Raw genomic sequence first — 11,318 nt, 5'->3', positions numbered from 1 at the left:
TCTCGTTGTGGGTACAGTGAACAAGTCTTGAGACTATCTCCTTTTTCGTCTATTACTTCTTCCTATTGATTTCCTTCCATGTCCCCGTACAACATTGTATTTTTCTCTTCTTCCAGGCCCCATGTAGGGCCACCTGGACCTAGGAATTTTTTTGTGCTCGAACAGAAAACCACGTACGTGACGGAAGCCAAGCTACACGGATGTAGAAATAACACTAATTCCTCTATTAAAACAGTAAAACCCAAGGAGTTTCTCGTTCGCTATTTGATTTCTGGCTAGTCTATCACTGTAGCTAAAATGCGATATGGTGTCAAGGCTATCGCGACGGCAAGAGACCATATTCCTCGCCATTCACTAAAGAGGACGACGACGACGACATACCAAGACAACGGACCAAAGATGGTATGTGCCATTAAGCCTGATGACAACTACAGACGGCGAAAGCGCAAGTGTACTACGAAAATCCGGCCATAGAGGGCAAGGCCGAGGCCGCCGCCAGGCACATAATGCCGATTCAGGCTATGCCAACGCAGGCTGTTTCATTGCAGGTTGTGCCGATGCCTTCGCAGTCGACCACGACATTAGTCACGCTGTCGTCCACGGCGCAGAGCAGCAGCACGCAGTCGCGAGGGAACGTCCTCTTCAGGCGCCCGGCCTTATTGGCGCTTGTTGTGGTGTGCTTGCTGGTGTCCGCCGTAATCGGATGTGTGGTTACGCTGACCGCCGTAGGCAACCGCGACAGGGGCGGCAGGTCCAGAGTCGATGCCTTCGACGTCCCTCAGGATCTGTCTTACAGAAACGGCCGCCAGAGAGGGACGGTGACCATCGCAATCCCAGAAAGGATAACGCAGAGAGAAGACGCAGGGCCAGAGGCTACAGGTATAGTAAGTCATGCCAAAGCGGTGGGCCGCATGTGCGTGCCACACTAGCAGCGTAAATACCGCGAATACTGCGCTGCCGAGTGCTGCTTTTTAAAGTCTAAGGTCGAGTTGAAAGGAAACGACTGCTGAAACCCTCGAGATAGAACTCCCCTGTGTGATCCCCGCGGTAGATTAACTGCGGGTAAGTCCGCGATCTTGCCGTTGTAAGCATGCAAGCTGCAAAGGAAAGGTACTCTTCTCGCTTCTACATTATCCACTGCTAGGCACAGGCAGCGGGTGCTTGCACAAAGCGCTTATGTTTGCCTCTCGAACTCGGTTTGTTGCAAACAGAATATACCTTCACTTGTGGGCTAGCTTGTTAGCAGTGAATTTTCTCCGATTGCATATTTTTGGATGGCAAAGACATATGCACCTGCCCACTCGAAATGCACCTGGTGCCGAAACGTGCCTTTTAAAGCAGCAAGTATAGCCTAACTGCATGTTTCGTTAACGGGAGGTGTCTTCATTCGTTACCCATTCCACCTACCTGAACCACTGGCATCAACGAAATCAAAAAACGCAGTCATCTTGTGACTGCCGGAAAGACCAGCAATCAGTGAATTTGTTTCTGGCGGTAAACCTTCTCATTAAAACTTCGTGTTGTCGCTTCAGAAATCGCATATTTTCTAAATAGCGCACTCTGAAAATAAAATCTGGCTCATCACAAAAATAATAGCTAAATAAAAATGCCTTCAGCAGCAATCCAGAGCCAAGTGGCGCTTAGGCACCGGCTTCTATGCGGTTCAGGAATGTTTTGTAGCCGCGTTGTCGAGCTCGGCTGAATAGAACCGCGAGCAAGAACTGTGTGTTAATCGAACTTCTGTGGACAGAATGTGCAAATCTGTTCCGCTCTTACAGCTTCGAGCTCGACAAATAGAACCAGAAGCAAGCACTGTGTGTTAATCGAGCTTCTGTAGAGAGAGTGTGCAAATCTGTTTCTCTGTAAAAGCTGACGTAAAACTATGTGATGTAGAGGAATAAACTGGACATCGACGTGCCGACGGCATAATTCATTCCTCTTCGCTAATTTTCCAAGCACGTCGCTGTCTGTGTGGGATATATGCGTGCTTAAAAGATCATGTCACCGACCGTGCTGCGCAGTACGCCCACCCACGCCCGAGCTCTCCGCGAAGGTGTTCACTCAGGGCAAGCTCTACTACCGAGCGGCATACTTGGACGACGACGGCGGCCACCTCTTCGTCGGAGCTATGTACGTGCTGCGCATTGCTTGATACTGTGCAGTGGAGCTTTTATAGATCTATACGATGGTTAGCCACGAACATCATTTCTAACGCAATAGTAGGAGGGAATCGTGCCTGTTATAAAACCCAAGACGCGGATAGCTTTACAGCCAGCTAGGAGCCCATCTTTAGGCTTCGATTGTACCGACGCTACTGCGCGTCTTTTTGCAGCATGTACGCTCAGAACAAAAAATTGCCAATGGTCTAAGCTCGGCTGTGCCAGGATATACGCAGCGAAAGCGAGAGCAACGGCGAGGCAAGCGGTGTGACGTCATACCAAACGGTAGCGGCGGCTCCACGGCGAGGAGCGCGGTGTGACGTCAGGCCAGATGGCGCGGCGTCCGCCAGCTTCGGCGGTTGCTAGGCAACGGCTCAAGGTCGGTCTCTGTGTCTCCTCGGAGCACCGCCACAGCGAAATCGCAAGTTCGTGGCCAAAGTAGCTTTCGCTACATTAATGACAGAGAGGGTGCTTTGAGGACTGACTGCATTGCCACACCTCTTACTCTCTTCAAGGCCCATCATTACTCTCTTAGCGACAATCTAGAAACCAGAGTTTTCTTTCCACGGAGTAAATGCTTGTCGCGAAGCCATAATGCTGAGAATGGTACCATTTTGCCCATTTTACTAATAGACTGTATCTCTTTTTTCTTGATTCGAACATGTGTACGGAGACAAAAGACTTACTCTGGCGCTTCTGCCAAATTTTGTTTAGACAGCGGCGACCACTAAGAGAACAACGGGAAGATGTGAGGTTCAAGACAGGAAGATTTCTATATGCCAAACTAGTCCGACTCTTCCCTGTTTGGTACAATTCTTATTTATGAATTGGCCGCATCATAGCCCACGCACAGAGACATCAAAATGCGCGTAATAACATCTGTACGACTAAACCCACTGTGTAATTCCGAGAAATGCTTTGAAAACAATCAGAATTATCTCTTCGTGTCGGCTGCACTGCTTTGAATGTATTTTTGTCCTCTCTCCTGCAGCGTTCGGTTCTGTAACAAAATCACTGTCATTTCTTTGTTGTTTTCGGTTTGGCCTCGCTGCTGGCCACCATTTTCCAAACATGGGATAAGTGGTGTTGCGGAGCGTAAAAGTATGCAGGGTGTTTCAGTGAAGCCCGGGAGTAATTTCTTTAAAATAGGCTTTATAGGTATAAAGGTTGCCATGAGCCTGACCACAGAGGCCGCGTTTCGTTGGAGGCGAAACGCAAAAGGCGCCCGTGTGCTGTGCGATGTCTGTGCATGTTAACGATCCCCAGGAGGTCGGAATTATTCCGAAGCCCTCCACTACGGCACCTCATTCTCTCTTCACTCCCTCCTTTATCCGTTTCGTTACGGCGCGGTTCGGATGCCCATAGAGATATGTGAGGCAGTTACTGCGCCATTTCCTTTTCTCAAATTTTTTTTTGTTTCAGTGAAACCCAGGAGTATTATCTTTAAAATAGACTTTTTTAAGTAAGATTGCCATGCAGCATCCTGGCTACTGTATCCTGGCGGACTTTATAATACAAGTGAATCGTGTTAACTATAGTGTGCTGGCTACGTATATTCCAACAGTTACCTTTTTTGCTATTTCAGTCGGCGTAGTCGCGTTTTTGGATTTCTAAACAATTTCCTTCATGGGTTCCTTCATGCATGTCACAACGAGCCCCTCTTTTCCCTTCCCTTGTCTGCTCAACAGCTTAAAAGGCAACTGCACCACTTTTTGAGAATTTCACAATAATCAATGATTTAAAATCTATATAGGCTGCAGGCAAAGCATGTCAAGTGTTTTTGCACTAGCATTTAAAATATGGACGTAATCAACGATTGAATTTTGCGCTTCTCCTTAATGCACCAGAGGAGTGCGGAGAAGTTCAGTATGACGTCACGAAAGGTATGATTTCAAATTACAGCTGTCGTCAGCCACACCCTGCCGTGCCTTGTTAAACGCTGCCAGACAACGCTCAGCGGGATTTGCCTTAGGTGGCGTAGGTTTTTTTTTTTTCTTCAAAGCAGGCGTTTATGCATTGGAAATGTACAGATACTTTCTATGACGTCATCATGCGCTCCCCACTTTGCGTTGTGCGCTGCGGAGAAGCTTGAAGAGCATCGCGATTTTAATCAGCGATTACGTCACTATTTCAAACGCCACCCCAAAAAAACTTCTCATACTTTACGTGCAAATTTCACACATTTAAGCTCGTTGATTTCTAAAACATATGCATTTGTCCTTTAATGATGGCCCGGTTCGACAGTCTTGATGCCGTAGGTGGTATAAGAGGGCTCTCGCACGGCCTCCTCCCTCACCGTTCGATCACGTTTCACATGGCATTCGCGGGGATAAAGGACGTACTATGTCTGCCGCTATGGACGTGGGTGGCGCTGATGAACACTCTCAAGGTTAGGTTACATGCAACATAAATTACCCGAAAGCATAATATTGGCAGCCGTCGCCGTATAGATCAGCTGGTGGAGCACCGGACGCGGCATTCGGAGGTCGTGGGATCGGATCCCACCGGTGGCGTGTGGTTGTTTTTTCTTCTGCTTTATAATCAATCATTTTTAAGCGATAAAATAATCACACTATTAATCTCCGATTGATGAACACCACGAATTCAAAAAAAAAAGAAACATTCCCCTATGCTCCTTGGTTTCGGTAACTGTTGGCTTCCTTCGTAATATCGCTAAAGGTTCGAATATTAACTATAAAATTTAGTTAGCCAGCTTACTGTTTTCGCATGTTTTCGATGTCCGCCGCTACTGATTACCATGCCCCAAAAGCCACCTGTATACTTGAAAAAGCTTTTTTTTAATTACTGTTTGACTTTGATGAAGCACTATTTATAATTTTTAGCAGAGAGCCTCTTGATATTCTGTCATGGTCCAGTTTTTCTTGCTGTTTTTAGCAACGCCTTATTTTACTCGTTTTAATCCAATTGCAAGCACTGTCGATTCTTAGGTGAAAGATAAATAGCTGACAGCTTGGCGTCAATAATCGTAGGCACATCCGCAAGTGGGAATCAACCTCCTGTCCCATTTGTGCTTTACTGGATCGATCAATACGCTTCTTTGTTGCGAAAGCAACACTACTGGAGCCCAGCTCGGCTCGTCGCGTATGCTCGTGGCGGTTCGGCTATAAATGACCTTGAGTCGCCGTTGCCTAGCAACCACTTCAGCTGCGCTCCAACTCGAGTTACTACCCGAGCTTACCCGGGTAAGCTCGGTGAAGTTCGGTCAAGTTCGGATCAGCGTCGCGCCAGTTGCGCCAGAGATTGCGGGGCAAGGCAACATCTGTCGCACAATCCCTACCGGTGGCTGTGATATAAACAGCCACCTGCAGTGGCGCATCTCTTAACCTCTGCGCCACTGAGCCACGAGGGGTATGAGGACTCCCAAGGATCTATGAATGTGAAGTAGAGGATGACCTTCTGCATACATTGGAATCAACCCATTTATGCTATCGGTTCATACCCTTAAAGGGGCACTGAGGAGAAATTGAAGTTGGCTTGTATCGACAGAATGCCAGCTCCTGATTACAAAAACGCCACTCATACTGACAACAAAGCTCTTGTAACGTAGAAAATAGCAAGAACCAAAATACAGGTATCGCCGCCACAGGCCAAACTCGCAAGTACAAGCGTCAAGACGTCATAGGACAAAACAGTGTTGCTAGAACCAATGCTTCTAGCAACGCTAGGACACGAGAAGCACAAATCACTGAGGCGCAGCCAATGCATGAGCAAATCTCCTTGACGTCGCCAGATGGCGCCACGTGCCCGGCAGCTACGCGCGCGCCTGAAGCATCGGGACCAATCAGCGCCTGCTCACCGGCGTTAGGCGGGCTCCCGGTAATCCGCTAGGGGTAACAAGGTACACGGTATGCTAAAGGTGTATATTTGCGAGAACTTCGTTGACGACTTCGAGAACGAGATCCATCGTAACGCTGGCAAAATGCCGGTGCAAACGTAAGCGAATCGACTGTAGCGACGGCCGCAATAGCCGATAGATGCCTTCAACGTGCGGCCGGCGGTAGCTTTCTTTTCGGCTGCTGCTGGGCCGCACTGCTGGCCGCCAGAAATCACGGAGTATGCGTCACGTCATGTTCACGTCATATTTCACGTCACTTAGTCCCCTGTCGTCATAGGAGAATCCCAAGTTTGAATCAGAGCGGCGGGAAAAACTTTTTCAACTTCGAATCCAAATTTCTTAGAAATAAATGCATTTTTCGCTGCCGGCCAAGTGGCAACAAAGCCATGACATGCCGAACTATCAGATTTTGCTATAAAAAAAAATATATTAATAGTGCTCTCCTCAGTGTCCCTTTAAGGCGGAGCTTAAGTGTCCCCTACAATTGAAGAATGAACACCTGCTTTCGCACTTCTCCTCGGTTTAACTACGTTAAACCCCCACCAATATTTTTTTTTCTTGGTGAAGATCAGTTAACAAAGTAAGTGCTTGACCCAGCTCATATTATCGCGCGAATCTCTGCAGTGATGTTACCATCAGGTTGAGTGGCTTGTTTACGTGCTTTTCTAACAATTTTTGCGGAAAACTCCGGCTCAATTGCAGGGACAAGTTGTTCAAGCTCAACCTTGATGACATTAGTAGCCATCCTATCAAGGTATGTTCTAAGGTATCGCTGCTCGGTGCTTACTGGGGCGGATTGGCCACGTGATGCAAATTTGACTCAGTGCATTCCTCAGCATATAGCTAAGCGCTGGCGCGGAAAGGTTCTCCCTCTCTTGCGTTTTCCTTTCGCACCTTCTAAGTGAAAAGAAAAGCAACAGTTGCTGGTCAATCCAATGTATGCTCCCGGGTGGATGCTAGTGAGTAATTAATTCCTTAAAGAAGTTGCCCGTGTAAGCCAGTTTGATTAGACTGAAGAGCATGGACTATTGAGTGATTTTGTGGTTGCATTTCTTCGGTCTACAAAGGAGCACCCACAGAGCGGGGACGAGGAGAGACATTGACAACACAAGCGCTCTTTAAATGTTGATTCTGTGCAAGTCAGTGAAATAGAAAGGCAGAAAGTCAGGTGGGCGAATGAGATTACGAATTTTGCTGGGATAAGACAGCCGCATCTGGCACAGGACCGGGCTAATTGGAGATTGTTTTTCATTTTTTTTATCAGATTCATGACAACGGAATTAAAGATGTCCATCCCTGTAATTTCCTACATTCATTTTGTGCTCCCGTACCTCATTTACTCAGATGCCGGACAGCTTGACCGATGTAACTAGATCCCCAAAGCAGAAGATTTTCATACACCACTCCAGATGATTAGACTGCCCAGGCTAAATGCGATATAAATATATCTCTTGCAGTCTGGTAACTTCGCAACAAAACAAGAAAAACAGAAATTGGATGCGGTTTCTGAGCTCGAAAGAAGGCATTATGGGTATTTTTACGAGGACAGAAGCTCAAGAATGGAGGAAGCAAGGAGGTCGCAGCTATCAGGCGTTTTTGTAACAGTTGTTACGAGGTGTGTCTGTTCCTTCTGCTTCAGCAGGTCAATTAACCGTGCTTTTGGCCTTGTTTGAATCGCAACTCATCAGCACGGTTGTTTAGAGTTAGCTCTTTTCTGACCAAGCGCTGAGCTCAACACTGTAATATGGACTCATGCAGCCGTGGTAGTAGGAAGCGGGCAGTTGTGTTGCGGTAGTATTGCTTATAGAGTAGAATGTCGATAATTCGAGCTCATGGGGGGCCCATAATGTTCGACTTAAGGCGAACCTGATCGACCTCGCCCCCCCCCCCCCCCCCCCCCACTCCCTCCCCAATACGTCATGTCGACAGGACTAGTTCATCAGCTCAAAGAAACCGGAAGTTCGAATTAAGCGAGTTCGAATTAACAAAGTTAAACGAGCAGTAGTAAGGCGTAAGAGTGCTCTCATTTGGACGACGAAATCGCTACACCAGCACCGTTCACCACGCAGTTTCAATCACATCAGATCATCAGTTTGAGTGCGCAAGATTTTAAGGCGAAAGCCTTTAATGGTCCATGCTCGCGGTGTCCGTTCGTGCGCTGGAATCGTGCCAACTGCGGCCTCTCCTCTGCGCAGCGACGCAACCTCCTCTCCTCCTTAGCAATCTGCGTGCCGGTGGGGGGCGCAGCTGTGCGTAGCAAGCGTGACGTCACACAGTAGCTGTAGAACGAGCCCGCCCGCGTAGGCGGTGGCAGCTGCACCGCCGCTCCTTCACCATATGTATGTCATGTTGCAGTCAAGTGAGACGCATGGCTCCGAAGCGGCCCAGGGATTCCGCGCCAAGCGGTTCGGGGAAGCGGCAGTGGGTTGACCACAAGGCTTTTGCCAAGCACACTTTAGAATTTCCAAAGTGTCTTAGGTAATTTTGTACCGAGAGCGAGAATAAATTAAAAAGCAGCGCCTCTTTTGTCGAACGCATTTCTGCAGGAACTCCACTTGCCGGCTCCACACAATGAAGTGGAAAACTGTAAACGCAAAGGAAACCATCCGGTGAGAGACCTGAGAATGCCCCTGTCTGTTGCGTAACGTCTTCAGCGAAAGGAAGAAATGCCAAAGCAGGAATATTGAAGAATTTTATCAGTTTGCGAAAACTTCGATCGTGAACATCAGGAATCGCTATCGCAATTCAACAGTTATCACTTGGCGTAGTCGCCTTCATGGCAATTGCTTGCGGTCCCGCTTGTTTTACTTTTTAATTTTTTTATGCCAGTAAAAAGTTGACAAATAATTTCAGGCAGACAAGCCATGGTCGTCTCGTAAAATTGCTTACTCAATTTTTCGTAAAGAATGCACAGAGTTCCTTGTATTTTAGTAGTGACGCTTTTTCTCACAAACTTATGTAATGCAGTGAAGTAAGCTTGTTGGCAAAAATTCAATGTCTAGTAGTTGTTATGCTGGCGAATCATACTCTTCTGCTCAACGTTGTCCTCAGTACACGTTCTAACGTTCATCGCCGTTGAGGTATGGTAAATCTACATCCGCTTTTGCTTGTCTTTTTTTTATTCATTTTTTTTTACTTACTGTCAACTAGCAAGGAAGCCCTGCCCTTTCGCGATATTTAAAAAAACACCCGTCATTCCTATTTAACGCTTCTTCTTACCTTCATGAGTATTCTAGATATGTTACTGTATATCCATAATGGTGCGATACCACAATGCGAACACGCAGGAGGAAAGGACGAAATGAGAAGGGCACTTGGTCCTGTCCTTCTCTTCCTGTGGGTTCGTTTTGTGGTGCTACAACATTGTGAACCTTTGCCAACTTGCCCAAATTTCCACCCTTTTGCATGATACTCTAGTTTCGGTGTGGACAATTATAACGCCAAGAAAGCGCCTAATTTCATGCGGTGCGCCTTCAACTACTACCGTAACACTAAGATAATATTAAGATAAGATAATACATAAAAGATGGCTTATTTTGTTCACTTTGCTCGTGCTAGACAGTACTTACAGCAGTTCGATGTTTATGTCCCACTCTTATCTTGGTCCTGGCCAGACCGATAGTATGTGTGAATAATAATAAACAAAACACGTCTGATACGCTCTGACGTTTCACGCAAAACCTGCCTTTTCTCACGCGAATGCACGGTGTATTTCGCAAGCCAGAAGCCCATGCTACCGACTCCTAAATAAAATATATTTCTTTCCTTAACTACTTTAGATTGTGTATGTTTCCTTCCTCAAAAATGGAGCGCATTTTTGTCCAGTTTCATAGGCCTGCATCGTTTTTTTTTTATATGTATATGCTCTGGCAATAAAATCTTAGCTGTCCGCAGTAACGAAGCTGCGTGAATAATGTGCACCATGACCTGGTTCAGAAAGTGTTTCAGTCAAGACAGATGCGGTTTTTTGCTTGCATGATTCGTTGTCAGGGGGAGGGGAATGAGTCTCGCTTACTGGAAATTCGACACCGTCAGGCCGACGTGGCTAGTAAGACTTAGTTAGCGGTAAGTGCCTCGGGAAGCTGGCAGTGGAATGCTAACAAGGCAGCATGCGTCAAGTGCTTGAGGAGGGACTGCATGCCAAGTCTACTTGTCGAGATGCCGAGATGCCAAGCTGTCATCTGACGCAGTTGGGCCCCGATGAGGACTGCCGCAACCATATTCGAGAAGTGCACCCCATAAGGGACGGCCAAACACTCTACATTTGCGGAACCAACTCGGCGGCTCCCACCGACTGGCAAGTGGAGGTGAGCACGCTTACTAGAGCAGTGGCCGGGGGAAAAGGGATAATAAACAATGTTACAAACCATGTAACCACTAAATCCAGAAAAACAATATAAGGCGTTGTTAATATCGTAAAAAGGGGCACGTGCTCTATGCTTGTAAGCTTGTATTACCCGTATTTTGATGCTTGTCTGAGGCTCTCTGGGCCCAAATATGCGACCTGTCTCATTAAATGCTAGCAGTGCTGTGAAAGCTACAACTGACGTCAGAAAAACCAGCACACCGAACAGCTAAAACCTTACTCACCTTAAAGCGATTCGTGACTAACTCACGCACGTGACGTTAGCAAACGCAATAGCCGTAGTGCCGCCCATTCACAAGCCGCACTTATCGTGCGGGCGGTTTCGAGAGTTAAGTCCCTCGTTTGCTGAATCCGAGTATTGTTTCCACGACGTTCATTCTTTGACTAACCAGCCCATTCCTCGTGTGTTACCTTTTACATCGTACATAGGAGGTGTCGATAAATAAACGCTGCCACATATTTTTAAGTAAAGCAGAGCGTGAGAGATCTTTTTTTTAGTAATGATTAGGGAGAACCACAGCCCTCTGTAAAAGGGCTGTATCACCTCAAGACAGGCTACAGAGACTACGCAGTTATCACACAACCTAAAGTTTGTTTCAGGATTACTCTGCGACCTGTCTTGCGACCGGCTGTAATCCCCACGTGGCTGTAATCCCCAATGTGAAATGATACGCAGATTCTTGCGGCACTAACGTACAACACAGGCAAATACCTCGACTCGAGGTTATTCTAGGAAACTGGTGGGCCTATTGAGAATCATCGCTATCATCACCTGCTATAGATATCATCCAGTGTGTTTACATATGCCTCTTCTACGCCCAATAGTTCTTCTATTGACAAGAATGGATGACAGTCAGTTTTGGGGAACATTTGAAGGCCATGCACATCGCGTGCTCTGGTACTCAAGTCGTCAGCTTCTTACAATTGAGGGCCTGTA

General features: G+C 47.0%; 1 protein-coding gene across 1 annotated transcript in view; it reads left to right on the top strand.

The window, feature by feature from the left end:
- Positions 1–557: 557 nt before the first annotated feature.
- Positions 558–11,318, top strand: part of LOC149342753 (semaphorin-2A-like) — a 28,954-nt gene continuing 18,193 nt past the window's right edge. The window contains exons 1-5 of the mRNA XM_089546842.1: positions 558–879; positions 2,022–2,130; positions 6,718–6,769; positions 8,562–8,624; positions 10,206–10,322. Of these exons, the coding sequence (XP_089402968.1) occupies positions 558–879; positions 2,022–2,130; positions 6,718–6,769; positions 8,562–8,624; positions 10,206–10,322 (663 nt within the window). The remainder of the gene's footprint in view (positions 880–2,021; positions 2,131–6,717; positions 6,770–8,561; positions 8,625–10,205; positions 10,323–11,318) is intronic.

This window comes from Amblyomma mixtum, chromosome 5, assembly GCF_055824585.1.
Source record: "Amblyomma mixtum isolate Tamu chromosome 5, ASM5582458v1, whole genome shotgun sequence".
NCBI lineage: Eukaryota > Metazoa > Arthropoda > Arachnida > Ixodida > Ixodidae > Amblyomma > Amblyomma mixtum.
The sequence above is the reverse complement of the archived record's forward strand: the minus strand, read 5'-3'. Positions and strand labels throughout refer to the sequence as shown.